Below are 23,101 nucleotides of genomic sequence, written 5' to 3' on the forward strand. Positions count from 1 at the left end.
ACATCCAACACACCAGGACCCCTTATGGGAATCCCTGTAGGGTGGGAGAGGGGTGGCAGCCACTGTGAAACACCTGATACTCGTTGCTGGGCACAACTGAGCAGATATGGAACACCTGGGCGCACCTGCCCACGCCGGGAAGCCTGATACCCTGGTCTTGCCGGGGATGATGGACATACTTCCCGGTGTCACTTGCCTCAGCTGTACAACAGAGGGTTGCAAAGGCCAGAAGGACCCTTTGTAAGTGTGGGGACACAGCCCCAGAGAGCAGTTTCCAGGCTCTCGGCCTCACGTGGAAAGGTGCTGGCTCAGTTAGTAAATGGCCATCAGCTGTGAATGGATGGCCATCAGCTGTGGCTAGTTGCCCATCGACTGTTACCGGTGAGCCATTAGCCACTGATATAACTGCCGGTGCTAAACCAGCAAGCGTGGCTTCCAGCTGGTCACTGAGGTCGGTTGGCAGAGAAGCGGACGGCTGGTTGCTTATCGTGCGGCTCCTGCTTCCTGTGTCTCCAGCCCAGCCGCCAGCGAGAATATAGTGGTATGACTCTCCTATCTGTGGCTCCGTGGATGTTTCTGTTTGGCCTCACCATGTCCTGTGTTCTTATGTGGGGAGCAGAGACCCTGCAGGCCGCCCCATGTGACACATGGCGCAGCAAGCAGGGTACGGTGCCGGACAAAGCTCCCCGAAGGGCAGTGGAGCAGTTTGTATCTATGCACACTCAGTCATAGGAAGACCAGCCGGAGCAGCTGCCGGAGAGCTGGACCCTCGTGGACGGGCGGGAAGACGTGGACGGCTCTCCAACCAGCAGAGGCCGGAGAAAGTGAACCTCCTTGCGACCCTGTGGGCTGGGAAGTGCTGGCTGAGGCCCTCACCCCCAGGTTGGGAAGGACTGGGAGCCTTCAATCTGTGGAGAGGGCACACATTGTGGGGCCAACGCACAGCCCTGGCGAACGGCTGTGGACTCTGGGGAATGGGTTCCATCCCTAATTTAATGGACCACTTGACTGTTTGCTGGGAACCTACCACCATGCAGTGGAACTGGCAGATGTTTGCTTTTGTGTCTTGAATGGCCACCATTGAGAATATGTAAGCAGCTTGCCTGTGAGCCATTATTGTTCCAGCACGGTACCCTGAGAGGCCCTGGCTGTGCCCAGAAGGACGGGTGGTGCCCTGAGAGGCCCTGGCTGTGCCCAGGATATTGCATTCACCCCCAGGCTCCTCGCACAGGGCCCCTCGCGGAAGACATTTGTCGCGTAGATTGTGAGGCGAGACCCTGGAAGGGTGCAATGTGGGGACAAAGCCAAGAGTGCAGTTTCCGGGTTCTCGGCCTCACGTGGAAAGGCGCTGGCTCGGGTAGTATGACTGGTTGGCCATCAGCTGTGGCTAGTTGGCCGTCAACTGTAACCAGTTAGCCGTTGGCCACTGATACAACTGCCGTAGCTAAACTAGCAAGCGCGGGTTGCAGTTACCACAGCAGGTTGCGGTTGGCAGAGAAGCGGACTGCAGGTTGCGGATTGTGTGACTCCTGCCTCCTGTGTCTCCAACTAGCCGCCGGCGGGAATATAGTGGTGTGAGTCCCCTATCTGTGGAATATAGTGGTGTGAGTCCCCTATCTGTGGCTCCGTGGGTGTGCCTTTTTGGACTCACCGTGTCCTGCGTTCTTGTGTGGGGAGCGGGACCAGCACCCTGCAAGCCAGGAAGCCAGCCTCAGGTGGGACCAGCACATCTGTAGCCTATTGTCTTACATGGGCACTGGGGCCCACTCCAGGTGGCCTCAGCGGAAGAGCGCAGCAAGCACCCTGGGGGCCATCCCTAGTGCTGAGCTAGTTTCCTCTGCAGGCAGCTTGGTGGGTTTCCTTTTTATGGGGGTGGGGGTTAGGGTTCTGGAGGTCTGTGAAGGAGTGTGGGGTCCTGGGTTCTAGCAGGAGCAGCGGTCCTGGACCTTGGCAGGGTTGGGGGGGGGGTCCCTGCTGGTGTGTGTGAGGGCTGCTGGTCTGGAGTCCAGTGGATGCTAGAACTGGGGGAATAAGGGTGGGGGGGCCCAAGGTCCCAGCAGGTATTGAGGTGCTTGTGGGGTCTGCAGTGCCTGGTTTGGGGACCACGAGGGGTCTGGTAGATCTCCGGGTGGTGTTTTGGGTTGGGGGTCTGTGTGGGGCTAGATTGGGAGTCTGGACCGAGGTCCGTGGTTCCAGCAGGGGTCTGGGTGGGGGTTTCGGACAAAAGTGTGGGGTGATGTGTGTAAGGGGGGGTCATAGCTGTAATCTATCAGGGGCCTGTAGGGGTCCTCGTGAGAGGCTGGGTGGGGTCCATAAGCGTCCTGGTGGGGATTTTCCAGTCCTGGCAAGGGTCCCTACGGCGTGGGTGAGGGTCCAAGGCGTGGGCAGAGGGTGGTCTATGGTCCCTGAGCGGTCCTTGAGACCCCCACGAGTTTCTGTGGTCCGGATGAGGGTCCCGGTGGGCATCCCGTGAATAGAGCGTGTTCCAACCAAGGAGTGGTCCTGTGGTGGGGGGGGGCTCGGGCAGGGATGGGGTACGAGGGTGGGTCCCGTGGTCCCGGGTGGGGGTCGGTGGTAGGGGGAGAGTCTGGGCAGGGGTCCCTTACGGGGGTCTGGGAGGTCGGGGATGGAGTCGGGTGCTATGGAGCATGTCCCCGTGGGGTGGGAGGTGGTGGTCCGTGGCCTGTGGGGGTTGGAGGACCTGGGTCCTGCGGGTGAAAGGGGACAGTATCGTGGCCGGGGGCGGGGTCCAGTGCTAGGGGGCGTGTCCAGGCTGGGATGGGGGTGTGTCCATACCTTGGGGGGGATTGGGGTGGGGAGTAGTGCTGTGCTCAGGGGCGGGGGTCCGGGCAGGGGTCTGTGGTGTGGGGAGGTACTGTGGCCGGTGATCAGTAGCCCAGGTCCGGTCCAGGCGGGGGCCGCGGGGGGAGGGGGGGGTTCGGTGGCCCGGGTCTGCTGCAGGTGGGGCGGGGCGGGGGGGGGGATAATCGGGGGTCCGGGTTCTGTCCAGGCGGGAGTGGGGGGGTCGGGGGCCCGGGTCCGCTGCGGGCGGGAGTGGGGGGGTCGGGGGCCCGGGTGCGCTGCGGGCGGGAGTGGGGGGGTCGGGGGCCCGGGTCCGCTGAGGGCGGGAGTGGGGGGGGGTCGGGGGCCCGGGTGCGCTGCGGGCGGGAGTGGGGGGGTCGGGGGCCCGGGTGCGCTGCGGGCGGGAGTGGGGGGGTCGGGGGCCCGGGTCCGCTGAGGGCGGGAGTGGGGGGGGTCGGGGGCCCGGGTCCGCTGCGGGCGGGAGTGGGGGGGGGTCGGGGGCCCGGGTGCGCTGCGGGCGGGAGTGGGGGGGGGTCGGGGGCCCGGGTCCGCTGAGGGCGGGAGTGGGGGGGGGTCGGGGGCCCGGGTGCGCTGCGGGCGGGAGTGGGGGGGGGTCGGGGGCCCGGGTGCGCTGCGGGCGGGAGTGGGGGGGGGTCGGGGGCCCGGGTGCGCTGCGGGCGGGAGTGGGGGGGGGTCGGGGGCCCGGGTGCGCTGCGGGCGGGAGTGGGGGGGGGTCGGGGGCCCGGGTGCGCTGCGGGCGGGAGTGGGGGGGGGTCGGGGGCCCGGGTGCGCTGCGGGCGGGAGTGGGGGGGGGTCGGGGGCCCGGGTCCGCTGAGGGCGGGAGTGGGGGGGGGTCGGGGGCCCGGGTGCGCTGCGGGCGGGAGTGGGGGGGGGTCGGGGGCCCGGGTGCGCTGCGGGCGGGAGTGGGGGGGGGTCGGGGGCCCGGGTGCGCTGCGGGCGGTTCGGGGGCGGGGCGGCGGGGCGGGGCCGCGGGCAGGGCCGGGGGCGGGGGGTGGGGTCGGGGCCCGGGTCCGCTGCGGGCGGGGCCGGGGGGAGGGGGGGCGGGGCCGGGGGGAGGGGGGGGGCCGGGTGCTCGGCGGGCGGTTCGGGGGCGGGGCGGCGGGCCGGGGGCGGGGCGGCGGGGCGGAGCCGGGGGCGGGGCGGGGCCGCAGGCGCGTTTCCGCCGTCCTTGCCTCCGTCCGGCCCCGGAGTCCCTGGCAGGCGCGGAAGCGGTGGCGGCGGGGCAGCCATGTCGCTTTTGTCTGCGGCGCGGGCGGCCCTGCGCGTGTACGCGGCGGGCGCGGCAGTGATCGTGGCGCAGCTGCTGAGACGCTGCCTCGGGGGCTTCGTGGAGCCAGGTCAGCGCTGGGGACAGGGGGTGCGGGGCAGGTGGGGCGGTGCGGGGGCCCCCCCGAGGCGTGGGGCGGCGGTGCGGGGCGCCCTGGGCCCGCGTGACCTTGACTCCAGGGCGCTCCGGGGCGAGGGGGCCGGGCCGGGCGCGCGAGTGGGGATCGTGCACCCCTCGCCCCCCAGCCCGCACCGGGCGCCCTCTGCCCTGGGCCCCGTCGCGCCCCGGGGAGCCCCTGCCACCTGGGGCCCGGCTCTCAGGCTGCGCTGCTGGCGCCGGGGGGGCTTGTGACCGAGCCCCGGGGCCTGGGTCCCGCCTGGGTCGGGTACGCCGGGCCTAGCGCGCGCGGGGCCTGGGGTGGCTTCTGCGGCCCGGGGGTCCCAGGGAGGCCCGGGAGGGAAGGCACTTCCGTTCACTGGCAACTTTGTTTCCCGTGAAAGACCCAGCGAGTCACCCACCTCGAACTTCCCTGGGATGAGGACGCCGAACAGGCGGGGGAACCTCGACCCTGCTTGTGGGTGCACGTGCCCCGGGTCCATCCGTAACTGCAGCTTTAGGAGTGAAAACCCAGAACCTGTGAGCTTCGCTTTCCATGCTGGTCGGCAGGCAGTCTTCACGCCGGGGTATGGGGACATAGGGGCGTTTTACTAGTAGGGGGAAAAAATCAGTTTCTGGAAACACAGTATCCGGTGGGAAGGAAACAAAGTATCCGGTGGGAAGGAAACAAAGTATCCGGTGGGAAGGAAACAAAGTATCTGGTGGGAAGGAAACAAAGTATCCGGTGGGAAGCGCACTGGGTTACCTTGTAGCAAATCTGGTGACTGTCCGGCCTGAGGACACAGCCGCTTGTTTTCACACTGTAGCCTCCGGGAAACCACGGAGAGCCTGGGGTGAAACGAAAGCGCCGGCCAATCACATCTATTATTGTGGAAATACTTCCGAATTCCCCTATTATTCCCGGGAAGGGGCGTTCCTGGGTCACACTGCCGCTCTGAGCGGAAGTTAGCATTTTGGAGGGAGCCCCACCTTCCAAACCTTCACCCAGGGAGATAAGTCCTTAAGTTTGATGGGAGCTAAGCTTTCAGTTTTGTAAAAGCTGGTGGTTTTAAACACAGTGACAGTGATTAGAACGGGAGCGAGTGGGGTACGAACCAGCCTGGACCTGGGGCTTGGAAGGTGAGCACGTGCCTTTTATGTAAAACCATTTTTGTTCCAGTGAGGTGACATGGGTTAGTGACATTAAATTTCAGGAGTGCAACATTATAATTCGATATCTGTCTACTCTGGTGTGCTCAGTACCCAAAGAATAGTTTCCATCCGTTTCCATGTATTGGACCCCCTTTATGCAAGTTGTCCACACCCTTCCCTATCCTTCCCCTTCCCCCTGCTGCTGTAAGGACACCACCCGCCCCCACTACCCTTCTCCTCCCCCACCCCCTTCCCATCAGTCCCCGCACAGTCTTTTGTAAACAGTGAAGAACTTGTAAAGTTGGGGAAACCTTGGGTTTTGTGTCCGTTTTCAGACAGGTTCTGCTCACCTGCCTGGGAGCCCAGCCCATCTCGGTGTCCTTTCTGCTTGTTGATTTAAAAAAAAGAAAGAAAAAGACAAATCCAGGGTCTGGTGACGGAATCGTTGTTACGTGTACTCCAGAGAGGGTCATTTTTTATGATGGTGAAAGTCACTAGTCAGTTGGCTTCCCCCAAGCCAACCAGGACCTGTCTGTTGGGTCAGACGTAATTTTAGATACTGGACAAAGAGTGTCTTTTGCATTTGTCTGCTGGTGGCCGGCGTCCCAGGTGGCACCGGTCTTCTGCCTTTTAACCTGTCTCCTATTGGCTTCTCAGTGGACTTCACCCTTGAACTTTGGACAAAGACGTCTGGTCACCCATGGCAGATGGGCAATAGCTTAAGTTTGTTCTCATGGGGGAAACTGAGTCTGCTCCTAGACGCTTCATAAAGCGGGCTGCGTGTGGCAGGCATCAGCGTGATTCCACTGAGCTTGTGTGAAGGAAGGGAAGGAAGAAGGTACTCAATGTACCTCAACCTGGAATGGCAGCTTTTCTTGAAATGTGTTCGCTTGGCGGTCCTGCCTTCATAAAGACGGTGGACAAGCAAGTTAAGAGTTCCGATGAGAGAGTCCAATTTCTAAAACCTTTGCGTTGCTAAGACGGTATCGAGGCGGCCCCCACAGAGAGGCGTGTCTTTGGGTCAACATTTTAAAAAACGTGGTTTAATTGGTGCACCGAATATCCCAACATGACATCAAACCTCAGACGTTGGCCTAAAAATGGCTGAAAATTATGCCAAGGAAGCCGGTGCCTGCCCCGGTGAACAGAGGTATTGTCTATTACAACTTAAATTTCTCTGATGCATGTGTGAGTTGTGAAAGGGAGAGGGAATTGACATGTGTTTTCAGAGTCCAGTTCACGGAGTGCAAGGGATTTTCCTTAATTCTTTTGTAAATAGGAAAATGAACTGTAAACCCTGCACTGGACAGTGAATATCCAGCCCAAAATATGTCAGCTATTTTAGGAGGGATCCTAGTTTTCGAATGATACGGTTTTTAAAAACTTACAAGGAGAAAGCGAATTCTTGTTAGTTTTCTGCACCCGTGAGCAGATGTGACCAGTGGCTGCAGGAAGGTGAAATCGTTTTCAAACGTTATGATCTCAGGGTTCCTTGACTCTTAAAAATGAGGACCCCCGCCCCCACCCATGAGCTTTTCTTGATGGGGTGTTCCTGATCCATATTGGCTCTAATTGGAAACTTACACAGACATTTAAAACTATTTTTAAAATACTTAAAACTGTATCTAAAATAACAATAACAAGGTGCTCTCATGTTACTGCCAGTAACGTCATGTTTTCACGGACAAAACATCTCTCTTTTCCAAAATGAAAAAAAAAAAAAAAACCACAAAATCTCAGGGAGGGCAGTGGCCTGTGAGTTGGGTGTTGGCTCTCCTGAATGACCGGCTGCATGGCGGGGGTGGGGGGCTAGTTCCCCATTCGGCTGTTCGTTCTATCTCTGGTGATCTGTTTTCTTGGTCCAAATGCACCGAGAAAGCCTGGGAGCTCTTACAGCCATGAGAAAAGGACCTTGGACAGGTCTTGGGGACAGTCCCCCTGAGATGCTGGGAGTGCCCTGTAAGAAGGACCTGGTGACAGGCTACGCTGGGAAATCCTTAATCCATGATCCTGATGGTGAAAGGAAAGCAGTTGTCAGTCTCCCGGGGCTGCCACGGCAATGACCGCAATCCAGGGCCTTAAAACAACGGAAATGTATCCTTGTCTGGAGACCAGGAGTCTGAGGTCAGCTGTCCCAGGCCCGTGCTTCCTCCGGCGGCCCCAGGGGACGGTCCCTCCTGCCCCTTCCAGCTCCTGGGGGCTCCTGGAGTCCCTGGGCTGGTGGCCGCCTCCCTCCCATCTCTGCCTCCGTCTCCACGCGGCGTCTCCTCTGTGTCTGTGTCCCTCCTCTTCTGTCTCTGATGAGGACACTGTCATTGGGTTCAGGGTCCCCTGATCCAGGACGACCTCATCTCCAATCCCTTAGTCAGTCCCATATGTACAGACTCTGTTTACAAATAAGGCCAAACTTGTGGGTTCTAGGAAGACACATTTTTTGGGGGGACACTGTTCATTCCACTATAATTGCTATCAAAATTGGGCTCTGCACAGATTGCCAACAGTCAGGAAATGCCTGGGGGGTACAATTTCTTATTTAACCCCCTGAGAGCTGTGTACCGTGACTCGAAAGCTTGCACACGTCATACACACCTTTCAGAAAAACCCGGCTGCCCTTTTGGGCGTCCAGCCCTGATGGGTGATTCCGAGGAACTGGGTGTGGGGCAGTCAGTGACAGGCAACGCAGGGAGCTGGTTCCTGGGTCATGAAAACCTGGCTCAGCGGGTGGTGCCTTGCGTCTATGCACAGGAAATGTGGCTTTCTGCACTCAGGCGTGACTGTTCATGGGGACCACTCAAGATGTTCCAGAATCGGGAAATCCATGTTACCCCAGTGTGCTTACAGATCATGGATGGGCTTGTGAGCACCGTAGAGCACGTTCCAAATGGCGTCATTTTCAAACGTGACATTCAACTGAAAAAATGTTTATTGCCTGTTAAGCAAACTCGAAGGCCACTTGGGTGGGCCACATTACGATCTCTTTTCTGCTGCTTTGATGTGTTTGAGGAACCTCAGGTGGCAAGTGAGGCGGACATTCTTGCTTGTGACGAGGTGTCAGATCGTGGCGGGCCTTGGGCTGGCAGGGTGCTTGTCAATGCAGTGTCCCCAGAGACGACCGCCTGGCGCTGCTGCTGGGTGGGTGGCCCTCCTAGGATGCTCAGCCACGGAGGTGAGGAGAGAGCTGTCAGCAGCACAAACACAAAGAAACACGTGTCCTCAGACGTGTGGAGTCGCCCCGTGTGTAGGACTGACCTGGATGGAAGCGCGTGCCTGTGTGTCCGATGCTGCCCCGCCCCCCCGCTTTGCCAAAGCCACGGACGGCCAGGAAAGGCTGCCCGTGGGGTCCCTCTGCCTTGTGTGTCAAAGCAGAGCTGCCGGCGCCGCCTGTCCACTCTTCGCCGTCTGCCTGCCTGGGTCCCTTCTCATGCTGTTTGTCTCACTGCTTCTCAGCAGGTGGTCACGAATGAGTGGCACGCTGCCGGCCGGCCCCGGCGCAGACACCGTGATGGAGGCCAAAGGCCTGGACGGCTCCCCGACGGACCTCAAGTTGGTGGCCCACCCCCGTGCCAAGAGCAAAGTGTGGAAGTATTTCGGCTTCGACACCAACGCCGAGGGCTGCATCCTGCAGTGGAAGAAAATCTACTGCCGTATTTGCATGGCTCAGATTGCCTACTCTGGGAACACGTCCAACCTCTCCTACCACCTGGAGAAGAACCACCCCGACGAGTTCTGTGAGTTCATCAAAAGCAACACGGAGCAGATGCGGGAGGCCTTCGCCTCGGCCTTCTCCAAGCTGAAGCCTGAGGCCTCGCAGCCCACTGCCCAGGACTCGCTGGCCGCCAAGGCCGCCCACAGCCACGACAGTAAGAGGCAGCAGGAGCTGACGGCCGCCGTGCTCGGCCTCATCTGCGACGGGCTGTACCCCGCCTCCATCGTGGACGAGCCCACCTTCCGTGTCCTGCTGAAGACGGCCGAGCCCCGCTACGAGCTGCCCAGCAGGAAGTACCTGTGCACCAAGGCCATCCCGGAGAAGTACGGGGCTGTCCGCGAGGCGGTGCTGAAGGAGCTCGCCGACGCCGCCTGGTGTGGCATTTCCACCGACCTGTGGAGGAGCGAGAACCAGAACAGGACCTATGTCACCCTGGCCGCCCACTTCCTGGGCGGCGGGTCCCCCGGCTCCCTCACCGTGACCTCGCGGTGCCTGAAGACGTTCGAGGTGCCCGAAGAGAACGCGGCCGAGACCATCACCCGAGTGCTGTACGAGGCCTTCATCGAGTGGGGCGTGAACGCCAAGGTGTCGGGGGCCACGACGGACTGCGGCAGGGACATCGTGAAGGCCTGCTCCCTGCTGGACATCTCGGTGCACATGCCGTGCTTGGGCCACTCGTTCAACGCCGGCATCCGGCAGGCCTTCCAGCTGCCCAAGCTGGGCGGGCTCCTGGCACGCTGCCGCAAGCTGGTGGACTACTTCCAGCAGTCCGCGGTGGCCATGTACATGCTGTACGAGAAGCAGAAGCAGGAGCACGTGGGCCACTGCATGCTGGTCAGCGACCGCGTGTCCTGGTGGGGAAGCACGCTGGCCATGCTGCAGCGGCTCAAGGAGCAGCAGTTTGTGATTGCCGGCGTGCTGGTGGAGGACAGCAACAACCACCACCTCATGCTGGAGGCGGCCGAGTGGGCCACGGTGGAGGGGCTGGTGGAGCTGCTGCAGCCCTTCAAGCAGGTGGCCGACATGCTGTCGGCCTCCAAGCACCCCACCATCAGCATGGTCAAGCCCCTGCTGCACATGCTCCTCAACAGCACGCTCAACATCAAGGAGACGGACTCCAAGGAGATCAGCATGGCCAAGGAGGTCATCGCCAAGGAGCTCGCCAAGACGTACCAGCAGGCGCCCGAGGTGGACATGTTCCTCAATGTGGCCACCTTCCTGGACCCGCGCTACAAGCGGCTGCCCTTCCTGTCCGCCTTCGAGAGGCAGCAGGTGGAGAACCGGGTGGTGCACGAGGCCAAGGGGCTGCTGGAGAAGCTCAAGGACGGCACCTACCGGCCTCCGGACGAGAAGCTCTACGCGCTGCCCGAGGAGCCCCCGGTGAAGAAGCTGGTGGTGGCGTCCACGCCGCCCGCGCCCGCCAGCGTCATCAACGAGATGCTGGCCGAGATCTTCTGCCCCACGGGCGGCGTGGAAGACCAGGAGGAGTGGCAGGCGCAGGTGCTGGAGGAGCTCAGCAACTTCAAGTCGCAGAAGGTCCTGGGGCTCCACGAGGACCCCCTCAAGTGGTGGTCCGACCGCGTGGCGCTGTTCCCCGTGCTGCCGCAGCTGCTGCGCAAGTACTGGTGCGTGGCGGCCACGCGCGTCTGCGCCGAGCGCCTCTTCGGCTCCTCCGCCAACGTGGTCAGCGCCAAGCGCAACCGCCTGGCGCCCGCGCACGTGGACGAGCAGGTGTTCCTGTACGAGAACGCGCGTGGCGGGGCGGAGGCCGAGCCCGAGGACGAGGACGAGGGCGAGTGGGGCCTGGACCACGAGCAGGGCTTTCCGCTAGGGGACGCCGTCCACGCGGGCTTGTTCGGCCTCCGGGACGGCGCCTTCCTGTAGCGGGCGCCCTGTTGCGCGTGGGCTGTTGCGCACGGGCCGTGGACGTGGCCGCCTCCCCCGCCCATCCCCCCGGGGGTGGGGCGCAGTGACAGACACGCGGGGTTTTGGGGGGAGAGTGGGAGCCCGCGGGAGGCCAGAGGGCGTCCCCTTGGGAGTCCACTGTGTCCCTGCCAAGGGGAACTGAGTGACCTGTGACAGGTCCCCGTGGCCGCCTCCAGGGCCCACCTGGGGACCACAGGTGCCAAGGCCCCAGTGGAGGTAGAGAAAGAGGCACGGGGTCACTTCCCAAGTCATCAATGCCACTCGTCACCCTTCCCGGGGTCCGCCGAGGGGCTGTGGTCCATCCGGGAAAAGTGGCAACTTAGGGGGCACACGTGTGTCCCGTCCTCGCTGTCTCCCACCCTTCCCCCAGCCCCACCGGGGACGGTGGCGATGAGGGGGTGCCAGTGGGCTGGATGGGGAAGGGGGACGTGTTTACATTTCACTTTAGGTGGCACCCTTGCCTCTGGGAAGCTGGTGACACGTCCCTGCGCCCAAAAGCCCTGTTGGCAAGAAGGACAACTGTTACATTCGGGGAAAGATGTTCAAAAGGCGCCTCCCATGCAGACACTTAATTAAAAACCAGAAAAGAGGTGGTAACGTCTTCTGTTTTCAGCCGTGTGACGTCTCCTCTCTCCCCTGTCTCTCCCAGAACCCAGGCGGTGGGCGCCCTGCTTCTGAGCCGTTCAGCTGGGAGGGGGGAGGCCTGAGCGTATCCCTTTGGTGTCTGATCCTCAGTTTCCCCAGAATCACTTTGTTTCAGGGGGAGCACAAGACCCCCTGTTGGAAGGCCTGCTTTCAATCCAAGGAGCCCCACCGTGCCCACCGCCGGCCTGATGGAGTTCTGCTGATGGCCTGGCTTCTTGAGTTTCCTTTGCAACGCAACACCATGGGCACACTCCATTTTAAAATATCCCCATGGATGATTGGACTGCACCGGGGTCCTTTGGGTGGCTTGGGCTGTTTGGGGACACGGCAAGGCAGTTTCCTTCCCTCACCAGGTTTTCGTAACTTTTTCTTTTTTTTAAAGCCACTGCCTCTCAGAGGTACAGCCCCCCGTCTTTGATCATGTGTGCCTGTTCAGACGGTAGGTGTGGTTTAGACACGGGTGGTCTCAGCTATGGGGCACTAACGTGCCCAACCCCCAACGTATCATTGAATCATGGAGGGTTAAGCAGGGAATTGCTCTATGTTAATGGCTGGTGACTTTTTGGGGCTTGTGTATCAAACATACACAGAGTTTCATCACCAGCCATATATGTTTTTAGAAGTCAAGTGTGGAACAAGGCACCTTAGTCCGTCTTTGTCCTCGACGGAAAGTGATTACATGACTACTTCTAAGAACCTCAGCTCTGACTGTTCCCGGGAAAGCGTGGCCAGCTGGGTCCAAGTGGCACCAGCTTTGACACTCGTCCCATCTCCGCGCCCAGATTGGACAAAGAGACCCAGAGAGGCAGGTCCCAGTTTCCTGGACTTTCGTAGCGGCACAAACATTCTGCCTACAACCCTGTCTACATTCCTTGAACTCCTTGACTTTCTGTCACTCCTGGTGAAAAAGGGTGTCACTGTAGCCAGCTGTCTGTCTCTTCCTTTTCCTTAATGTCGTGTGTGGCCAGCCCTCCTCCTGGCTCATGTTCTTTTTTTCTTCACGCTTTATAGTTTGTCTTTCAGTAAACCCGAGAAATAAATGAGTTCTTGATTTATCTGTCAAATGTGGGTCCATAACGCTAGCGCTTGGACTAAATCGGCCCACCACGTGCGAGGTGTTTTGTTTCTATTGTTTAAGGGACTTTTCCAGACCACTAGAAGTGGGTGTAGTTACGAAGTGAATGGTGTGTAGACATGGGCCTTTCTGAGTGGGGAGCGGGCGCCCTTTACAAGGGCATCTGGCTTTTTTCCATTCTCTCCTTTCTCTTTTCCTCTCCTTTCTTAAGAAAACAGGGTTCCCCAGACAAAGACAGACACACAGGGGCAGCCTCAGACTTGCCTTTTTTCTGATTATCCCTGGTTGATTTTTCCTGGGTGGTGGTGGGTGGGTCAGAGAGGGGAGAGGGATCATTAAAATCTTTAATTTTTATACCCAAGCATTTTGAATTTCAATGGGCTGATTTTCAGTCCTGACACCCCAGCAACTCCCTGGTGGTCTCTGTTTTCATTAAATGAAACATGTTCACTGAAAAACACCTTTCGAAACAACAAGCGGCCATCATTTATCTGAGCTCCATGAGAACAGCTATTCGGAAGCCCTGACTCAGGCGGAAGCCCAGACAGTGTTCCGATGGGGACACAAAGGCCAGGGGTGTTTATGACAAAGGGAAGTGACAATGACATCACAAAAGGAAGGCGTTGCTGTTGGTGACCCTGATGCTAAACAGTGTTTTTAATTTTCAGCCCAGAGTCACCCGTCCTGCAGTCACGACACCTGCTTTCTTGTTGTCTTTGCAAACAGCTCTTTGGGACACCAGGTTGCTAAGGCCCCGTCCTGAGGTGACTTTGTCCTGTTTTCACCTGCACAGGTTTGAGGCACCAGGTGTGCCAGGCCGTCCTCTGGGAGGGCAGCTCAGCTCCATGTCAGAGCAGCTCTGTGTGTGTACAGGGAGCAAAACTAGCAGAGGTGGTGTCTCTGCTGTCATTGAGAATTTCTGACAAACACACCGTCGCTCACCGGTATGGGGTTCCCTGTGGGTCTGCACAGCTCTCGGCTTCCTCAACCTTGAGTGTGTGTGTTTTTAAATGCTTAGAACTTGCTGGAAGTGCCGTCATTCTGAGCTCTGTTTGGTTGTTTTTTTCTTCTCTGCAGAAGTGCCCTTTTGTTCTTTGTACCTGTTTTCCTAGCGGGCTCCAGAGGATGAGAAAAGTAGCTGGAGAGAGTGCTTGAGCAAGGTTATAAATGTGTGTTTTTAGCAAAGGGGCACAAATGGCACCGCAGAGGGCAGGACGCCCGGGATATTTCGGTGGCCCCGCGGTTTGTAAGTGTGGTAGTGGTTTGGCCCTGAATGCCGTGCAAAAGGAAGCAGGGCTGGGGGTGGGGAGGCCTGGAGCAGGCTGTTCCTTGAATCCCAGCCTTCTCTGCTTGCCCTTTCGTCATACGTGGGCGAATTCCACACGTGCATTTCCTTGCCCCTTAGGTATTCCTATTGTGATCTGGGGGTCTTCTCCGAGGTTCCTGGCCCTGTAGATTGTGGGGGCCCCTCCCACCAGAGCTGCGCTTCATTGAAAAAAGAAAAACTGATTTGCGTCTTTTAGCAAAGACTGAACTCTCACTGGACCTTCTCCGACGGATAACAACATTTTGCGTATTTCTAGCTTCTTTCACTGAGTGCTTCCCTCTGGGTGTTATTTAGGGAGGCCTTTTACAATTGGGGTGCTGGCAGGGAAAGGTGCTTAATTGATCTCAGTTGCTGTCATTTTATCTCCAGACGAGACATACGGAGACGTATGGTTGCCTCTTCATCCACGAGAGAGTCACTGGTTCTTGCTCCATGGACCGTGCAGTCCAGGGGCCACTGAAATGCACCGGCATCCAATGTTCGTTGTGTGTGAATTTCTGTGTCCTACGATACGACCTTCTTTTGATTTTTTTCCATCCATTTAGAAACGTCAGAATCACTTCTAAGCGTGAGCACCCTTAGCGGGTGGGTTGCGTAAAACTCCAGCCCATCTACCTTCGGCGCTGAATGTAAAGGTGGGTGGGCTGGAGTGTTATGAATGTAATAAGCTTCTGCTTATTTTTATTCGAATGACACAAGATTAACTGAATCCCTGGGCTCTATTTGCAACCTGGCATCGCTCAGTTTTAGGGGTTCCGTCTTCCTGAATCCTCTGTCTGGATTCCCGATCGTGTGTTTGGAAGGGTGGTTTTCCCGGGAATTTTTGTTACACGGCCGTTGGTCCCGCTGATGCTTCTTCTCTCAGACGTTTGGGGTTCCTGCAGATGGTGCTCCGTGAGTTTGCGTGTGGCCGGGCTTCCGGGGAAGTGAGGGTAAGGAGGAGTAGAAGGACCAGAGCTCAGGTGGTTTTGGGGGCACCCCTGCTCTCGTTCCTGGGCCTGCGTTGTAACCGAGAATTAACGTCGGTGGCTGACAGGGTGCACACGTATCAAGCTTTGTTGTGCTCCCATGTCTGCATGGAATGGATTCTATGTGTATACAACGCGTATCCTGATTATGTATTCTATTTAGTATTCTATCCACTCGTCATGTATTTATTATGTATCATCTAGGTATTCATGTATTATCAAAGACATCAGTCATCTATCTACGTATTTATTATGTATTTATTGACATTATCTGTCTTTATCATCTTGTATCGTTACTTATCATCTAAGTATGATCCATTTATCGTGAATGTTTATCCTGAATGTCTAGTACAATCATCTATCAATCATCTGTTTTTCTCTTTCTCTCTAGCTACACGTCCATCTTTATCTGTCATGTACCTGTGTGTCATCATGTATCTCATCTGGAGTATCTTTTCTTCCATTCTCCCCTCCATTCTACACTGTAAGGTTAAACTGAAGATACATTGCGCACTTTTCATTGTCCCTACGTGGAATTTAAGGAGTTGATGGTTTTCCCTGAAAGGCTTGCTGTCGTTGGCTGATGGGTCGTGGAGTTAGTTTTGCCCTCTCTGTAAAATTCTGAAGGGAGCTTGAGATTCCTACAGTCCAGCCTGCTCATGTCACAGGGCACATTGAGGACGGGACATTGCAAGCTTCTTGCGCGGGAGAATTAGGGGGGGCATTCCCTACACTCAGTGCCTGGTCCCCGATATCCTGGGCTGGTGTGGCTCCCACCTTTCCACATGCATGTGGCCGGGGAGATGCTGCAGTGGCCCCTGGGGTCAGGTCAGGAGACCCCGAGGCCAGCAGCCTACAGTGGATGCTAAGACAAGGCTGGCAGGAGACGGGTGGAGCAGACGACGCCTGCCTAGGGGTCCCGGGAGGAGATGCCCGCTCCTGGCTGGGCTGTGAAGCTCAGATGGGGTTCTCCAGGCAGGGCACGGAGGGGGCTTCCATGGGGCAGGGGACACGTGGGACGGCCAGCTGTTGGAATGCACTGACTAGGGGCATCTCGGCCTCTGCTGGCATTGGGATTCTTGCATGCTGTGCCACAAGGGTTGGTCCTCGGTGTGCAGTCAGACCTACTCATGTCCAAACACCTGGTGCTGCCTTGGGAAGGAGCCCGCCCTGGATGATGGACAGTATAGGGTGCAGGCAGCTGAGTAGCAACGAGCCGTGTGGTGGGTCTGAGTCGTGAGGGACGCCCTCTTGGAGGGGCTGGCCCTCCCTGGCCTTGGCCTGCTCTCCTGACCTCCCCAGTGGGGGTGGGATGATGACAGGCCATGTAGGTGCCCACTCGAGGTCATGGCGGGCAGGGCGGGGTGCCGTGCCCACACAGGAAAGTATGTGTGGACTATTGATGGGTGCCCTGCCAGATCTGCCCTTTCTCCTCCACCTCTGACCTCCCTGCGTGGCCTCCTGGGGACCCAGTGGTATGAGCCTGCTGTGGAGTGAATGTTTGCGTCCCCCAGAAGTCACAGGCTGAAGCCTAACCCCAGTGGGGTGCGGTGAGGAGGTGGGCGCTGTGGGAGGGGGTTATGGGGAGATGAGGTCCTGTGGGTGGGGCCCCCATGAAGCAATCAGTGTCCTCATAAGGGGAGGAAGGGACCAGAGCCCTCTCTCTCCACCGTGTGGGGGCGCAGGGAGAAGGTGGCTGTCTGCAAGCCGGGAAAGCGTTTTCCCCGGAAACTGCTATGCTGGCCCCTTTATCTTGGTCTTGCAGCCTCCAGAACTGGGATAAATAAATGTCTGTTGTTTGAGCCGACCACTCTATGATGTCCTGGTGTCGCAGCCTGTATGGTTCAGGATTCTGCAGAGAAACAGAACCACTAGTATTTGTCGTTCGTCCACCCACCCGTCCATCATCTGTCATTCATTCATCTGTCTGTCCGTTACACCGTTTGTGGGGGGCTGAGACAGCGCACAGCCTGCCGTTCATGCAAGCTGCCGACCTGGGAAAGCCTGTGGTGTAATGTAGCCCACGTCTGAAGGCCTGAGAGCCAGGAGCACTGCTGTCCGAGGGCAGGAGAAGATGGGACAGCCGAGCTCAAGCAGAGAGAGTGAATTCTCCCTCCACCTCTGTGGTCCATGCGGGCCTTGCCCTGATGAGACAGGCCCACCCACACGGTGGCCCACCCGTCCCTCCACGGGCTCAAATGCCGATCTCATCCAGACCTCCCCACTCCCAGCATCCCCGAAAATAAGGGTCCGCCAGCTATCTGTGCCGCCTGTGGTCCGGCCAAGTTGACACATACAATTAACTGTCTTGAGCCCACCCGTGTCCGTGGGTGCTGGCTCTTCCTGACCCCTACATTTAGCATCACGTTGTTTTTCCTTTTTCTTTTAATAACAGATTGTCTTTTAGCACAGTTTCACGTTCTCTGCGTCGTCACCCAAAGTCCATCGTTTACACTGGGGCTCAGTCTGGGTGTTAGACCCGCTGTGGGTTTGGACAGATATATAATGACAAGCAGCCATCAGGACAGGGTCACAGAGTACTTTCCCTGCCCTGAAAACCCTCTGAGCTCCAGCTGTTCACCCTCCCTCCTAACCCCGGGCAACCCCTCACCTTTTCAGTGTCTCCATAGTTCTGCCTTTTCCAGACTGGCTTCGTTCACTCAGTCCTGTGCCATTTATGGGTCCTCCATGTGTTCTCATGGCTGGATAACCCATTTCTGTTTAGTGCTGAGTAGTATTCCACTGGATGGATAGACCACAGGTTGTTTATCCATCACCCACGGGAGGATGTCTCGGGTGGTAACACACTGTTGAGAGCCCGTCATACCCTGGTCCTTCTGAAATAGGCCATCGGAACAGTGGTTTTTCTCTCAGTCTGGTCTTCCCGATGTGTGCGGCAGCGTTGGGGGCCTCTTACAGCATTTCCCGGACAGCTGACCAGGGCGAGTGCCCTCTGAACGCCTGGCATTCGGTCAGCTCCTGGACAAGACGCCCTCCCTGGGCCAAGACTGGGCATTTGGAGGGACCACAGAGCCCAGGAATTCATGGTTCACGTGGGATTTGGAGACCAGCCTTGGCCTGGGGTGGGCTGGGGTGATGGAAAGCGCCCCTGGCCCTGCTTCTCCCAGCCCATCTCTCCCTTCTTGAACTGCCAGTGTGTGACACAGAAGGGGAGACGTGGCCATTCCCTGTGTGTTGGAGGCATTGTCTGCAGGTGACGCGTGCGTGGCTCTCGTTTTCCCTCAGTTGCAGGGGAAGTCGGGGCCTTGTCTGCATGATTCTGGCCCCGCTGGCTGTCCCCTGCCTGCGTCTCTGTCACCCAAGCTTCTGCTGTCACCCTTTCTCCCTGTACGTTCACCGAGCTGGGAAGCTGCCATGCAGAGGGCATCTGGCTTCAGACCTGTTGGTTTTGATTTCTGTCCAACACCTTTCTTGGGAATCAGGTCCTTTCTCACCTAGTTCTCACTGCAAGCAGTGGCTCAGCTCCCCAAGGGCTTCACCAACTTAACGGGGACGCAGCTTCCCAGAGACGGACCTCAGCACCTAGTGAGCGCTCTTGGTTGCGTGGAACGTCGTGTCATTTCTTCTGGTTAATGTTATGTGCCAACCTGATTAGTCCGCAGACCCACGCATTCGGTCGAAAGCTCGTCTAGACGTTCCCGTGGAGGTCTTTTCTCTTTTTCGATTTCTGTGTTTTCAGATGAGATTAACATTTAAATCAGTAGACTCTGAGCAAAGCAGATCTCCTTCTAGAGCGCGGGTGGGTCCCTGGAGGAAGAGGGAATTCTGCCTCCAGAGGGTCCTGGTACTTGACCTGTGATGTCAGCTCTTCCTGGATCCCCTCCGGCCTGCCGGCACCCTGCAGGTTTTGGCTTGCCAGTTTCTACCCATCTACAGTTGAACGAGCCAGTTCCTTCAAATAACTATTTCTCTGTCTCTGTCTCTCTTTCTCACCCCCTCCGTCTCTTTCCCTCTCCCTCCCAGTCTCTCTCCATATCTGTCCATCAGCCTATCTATTTCCTCTGTGTCTCCATCTCTCTTTTCCCCTTCTCTCTCTCCACACAGATGCATTTGTACCTGTCCACTGGCTGTGTCTACAGCCCTGTGTATTTCATAAAAGACCCAGGGCATGGATTCATCAGCCCATTCAGCCAGGAGCCGCAAAACACCTGCATATTCTCAAACCACCTGGATAAGGGGCCAAGAAGCCAAGACGTCTTTATGTTTCTGTCCCCATTTTTTAAAAGAAGGCTGTTCTGTGGCAGGGGCGTAGACTCTTGATGTTCCTCATTGTTTTTCCCTTGAGACTCTTTAAAAGTTTCTACTTGGAGATAATTGGGCATTCACAGGCATGCGGTTGTCAGAATGTGTCGAAACCCTGTGTGTACTTGACTCGGATTTTCTCCCCATGAGGATACCTTGCAAAACTGCCCCAACCACATTGTATCAAGATACCATTGTATCAAGATACCGACACAAAAGCACTCCAGTGCTCTGGCGGAGATTTCCAGTTTCAGTGTGTACTTGTGTTTAGTTGGATGCAATTCTGTTGCATGGGTAGGTTGTGAATTTATCACAGGACCCAGTCATTGTGTCCCCGCCGGGATCCCTCGCTGGTGGCCATTCTGTAGCTCTGCCCACCTCCTTCCAGCTAAACCCCCACCCCCACACTTCTCCTGTGGCAACCTGTAATCTGTTCTCTGTTTCTGCCGTGTTTCCCCGAAAATAAGACCTAGCCCGACCATCAGCTCTAATGCGTATTTTGGAGCAAAAATTAAAAGTCATGTAAGAGCCGGTCTTATAGTAAAATTTTACTATAATATAAGACCAGGTCTTACGTAATATAATATAATATAATATAATATAATATAATATAATAAATACTGGATATAATATCATACCAAGTCTTACATTAATTTTTGCTCCGAAAGACGCATGAGAGCTGACGGTCTGGGTAAGTCTTATTTTCGGGGAAACACGGTATAACTGTCATTTCGACAATGGACTGTAAATGAACTCGTGCACAGTGGAACACTTTTGAAATGGTTTGTGGTTTTTTTTTTTTTTTCTTTTTTCACCCAGCGTAATTCCCTAGACATTCATCCCCGTCTCCAAGTGGTTGCTGGAAGAATCAGGCTTTCTTTTGAATAACGCCAGTAAGAAGCCTTGCGTAAAATGACAGTCACACTAAAGGTCTTTCCTATTATACACAAGGCTGCAACGGATGGATATTGTTGTGTTCATGGGTGTTTTGTATACTTGTGGGAGTGGGTCTGGGGTGTCCGTTGTTGGGAATCAGTTGCTGGGTTAAAGGGAATACACACGTCTCCTAAGAAGATACAGTCTCGGTGGGAAGTTTAGCAAGTGTGTAAGTGTTCCACTTTTTCTGGGGTGTACCCATCCTGGGTTGGACCCCTGCTACCCCGCTGCTGTAGCTGATTGATGAAAACTGACAACCCGTAGTTTTATGTTCTCTAATTATGAGTGACTTTCAATATCGCCTTATATATCTATATTTTATCCAGTGTCTTGGAATTCCTTGTTTACTTCCTTGGTCTATTTTTTGGCGGGAGGGGGGCAGAAAATGTTAGATGTTTTCCTATTATTTTACAGGAATATTTTTTTCTATACAAATAATCCGTCCTTTATTCCGCATCTTGCAATTTGTCGTCTGCCTTTTGCTGTTATTTGAGGCAGTTCTCCTTCTCCACAATCAAGTGTTTTGTTTTTTTCACGTGGTCAGAGGCATAGAATTTTTCCTCCAAGCCTTCGGCAGCTTCCTTAGAAAAGCCATCTTTTGCTATGAAAACAACGAAAGAAAGCAGAACGACCCTGGCGCCACATTTTCTCATTTTTAAGATTGGCGTTTTGTAGCCGTCCCTCGTGGCGCGCTGTCTGCTTTACTGGGGTGTGCTCAGCCAGGCATGCAGAGGCTGGCATGGTGTCATTGCCCCTCCAGGTTGGCCGTCAGCGAGGCGTGAGGTCAGCCCTCCGAGTGCGGTGGTTAAATGAGACCCGCGAGGCCGCTGCAGTAGCTGGTTTCAGGAGGAAAGGAGCCGGCACCAGTCACCACCGATGGCAGTGGCTGGGCCGGGGGGTGGGGGTGGGGCGGCTGGCTTAATGGGTCCCCCGTGCTAGCACCGGCTGGTGTGGCCGAGACCAGGTTGTAGCGAGAGGTGACGGAGCGCTTCGTGTCTGCTATTCCTCGGATGGGAGCTGACGTCTGTGAGTCGGTGATGAGCATAAGATAAAACATGCATGGGGGTGCAGAAGAGAGCGTGATACTTGGGATTTACAGTGACCCCTGTTTGCCACTGGGTTCCTGGGAGAGCATGGAAGGGACCTGTGACGGAAGCTGGAAGCCTAAGAGACAAACGGGAGAAGAGAGTTCTTGCTCAGCCATCCTCCTAAGAGCCTCCCGCTAGCCAGCCTGGCGTGGGTATGCGTGTGCGTGTGTGTGTGTGTGTGTGTGTCTAGCACTTGTTACCACTTGAATTTCCGCCGCTGCATGAGAATGTGAGAAGCTTACCTCTGTACCTGTGAAGGTGACCTCATTGGCAAATAGTCTCTCTGCAGACGATCAAGTTAAGTGGAGGTGACGAGGGTGGGCCCTGATCCAATAAAACTGGGGTCGTATAAGGAGAGGAGATGAGGACACAGACACACACAGAGGGACGGCCGTGTGAGGACACGGGGAGCAGACGGCCGTCCACACGCCCAGGAGAGAGGCCTCAGGGGGGACCAGCCCTGGGACACCTGGACCTCAGCCTCCAGCCTCCAGGATGGGAGAGACAAACGCGTGTCACTGAAACCTGTCAGTCTGTGGTCCTTTGTGACACAGCCCTAGGAAAGGAAAACAGAGGTGGGTAGCAGGAAGTGGGGTGCTGATGGAACAAACACCTCAGAGTGCGGACGTGGCAGTGCCCCCGGGGAAGAGACAGAGGCCAGGTCTGCAGCTAAGTGGGAGACAAAGGTGACATGAGCTTGATGAGTGTGGCTGAGAATGTGGACCTTGAAGGTGACCGATGGGGTCTCAGGACGGAAAGGGGGACCTGTAGTGAGAACTTGTGGCCTTGCAGGTACACGTACGTCGTCACAGGCACAAGGGAGGCGGATGTGAACATTCAGGAAAGGTCTCAGCCATGAGCTCCCTGCTGCTGGAAACGGGAGCAAAGGGGGTGCTTGCTACCAGGGGTCGAGAACTGGGCGGAGACTGCGTCCTCGTGTTTGGTGAAAGGTTGGCTTCTGGGGCTCGAGTCCCGGTGGAGGTGGGGGCACAAAGCAGAAAGACAGCACACGTTGACTGCACGTAGCGGGCAGCCTTGGCGTTCGCAATGACAGACACATTTGTACCGTGAGACGGCAGACACGCTAGTCAGCGGGGCTGAGGTCTGCTTTGCACACAGGGTGTGTCCTGGACCCCCTGGGGCCCCAAAGCAGGTGACTCGGCCTCTGTCTGTCTGCCCAGCTGCCTCCCGCTCTCCCCTCGGGCCAAAAGCCCCATCTTGCTTTCCAAACGCCTCCTAAGTATTTCTTTCTCCGGCAGCTGCCTTTGTTTCCCCATCCCCCTGAAGGATACTTGCTGTCCCTTCTCGTCCACCCTGCTCCGGTGGAAACAAGCTCGCTGTCTTGGGATGCATCTTGTCTCCTGCTTCTCTCTGGGGCGGGCGAGGGAGAGCACGTCTGCACCGGCCCCCACTTTGTCATCCATCCTTCAGATCCCTCTTGGCCCCAACTCCTTCGTGCTCCATCACCAATCCTGGAGTTCATTTCAACGGCCAGGAGGGCACACCAGCCAACAGCGGTTTCCAAGGGCCCCTGGCTGTGCGGTGAGCAGGCACAGTTTCCTGGAGTGTCCCCTGAAGACAACACTCATCCCCGTTTGGCAAAAATTGCACCTACAGAGAGAGGGCCACCTTCTCTCTGTGTCATCATATGTCAAGAGGGAAGGAGGAAGGAAGGGGGAGAGAGAGAGAGATACATGATTCATGATGAATGGATGGATGGATGGATGGATGGATGGATGGATGGATGGATGGGTGGGTGGATGATGGATGGATGGATGGATGGATGGATGGATGGATGGATGGATGGTGGGTGGATGGATGACAGATGG

At 56.9% G+C, this 23,101-nt stretch overlaps 2 protein-coding genes across 5 annotated transcripts in view; both read left to right on the plus strand.

Annotated features, from left to right (window-relative positions):
• Window positions 1-3,953: 3,953 nt before the first annotated feature.
• On the plus strand, window positions 3,954-11,574 carry ZBED1 (zinc finger BED-type containing 1). Of its 4 annotated transcripts, none has more exons than XM_081042759.1 (2): window positions 3,954-4,160; window positions 8,786-11,574. In XM_081042759.1, the coding sequence occupies exon 2, from the start codon at window positions 8,799-8,801 to the stop codon at window positions 10,926-10,928; it is 2,130 nt and encodes a 709-aa protein (XP_080898885.1). In that variant the 5' UTR covers window positions 3,954-4,160; window positions 8,786-8,798; the 3' UTR covers window positions 10,929-11,574. The 4 variants fall into 4 exon arrangements, with proteins under 4 accessions (XP_080898885.1, XP_080898886.1, XP_080898883.1 ...); XM_081042760.1 differs by having other exon boundaries at window positions 3,960-4,160; window positions 8,789-11,574; XM_081042757.1 differs by lacking the exon at window positions 3,954-4,160 and adding an exon at window positions 4,597-4,773.
• The window catches only part of DHRSX (dehydrogenase/reductase X-linked), a 127,506-nt gene continuing 108,364 nt past the window's right edge, over window positions 3,960-23,101 (plus strand). The window contains exon 1 of the mRNA XM_081042761.1: window positions 3,960-4,160. Within this exon, the coding sequence (XP_080898887.1) occupies window positions 4,052-4,160 (109 nt within the window). The 5' untranslated portion in view covers window positions 3,960-4,051. The remainder of the gene's footprint in view (window positions 4,161-23,101) is intronic.

Source organism: Rhinolophus hipposideros, assembly GCF_964194185.1.
Source record: "Rhinolophus hipposideros genome assembly, chromosome: X".
Lineage (NCBI taxonomy): Eukaryota > Metazoa > Chordata > Mammalia > Chiroptera > Rhinolophidae > Rhinolophus > Rhinolophus hipposideros.

Excerpts from the sequence above, each read along its gene's own strand:
- ZBED1 (XM_081042757.1), top strand. The coding sequence starts at position 4,625 with ATGAGGACGCCGAACAGGCGGGGGAACCTCGACCCTGCTTGTGGGTGC. Across the intron at positions 4,774-8,785 it reads CAGGCAGTCTTCACGCCGGG|CAGGTGGTCACGAATGAGTG; the intron begins GTATGGGGACAT and ends ACTGCTTCTCAG.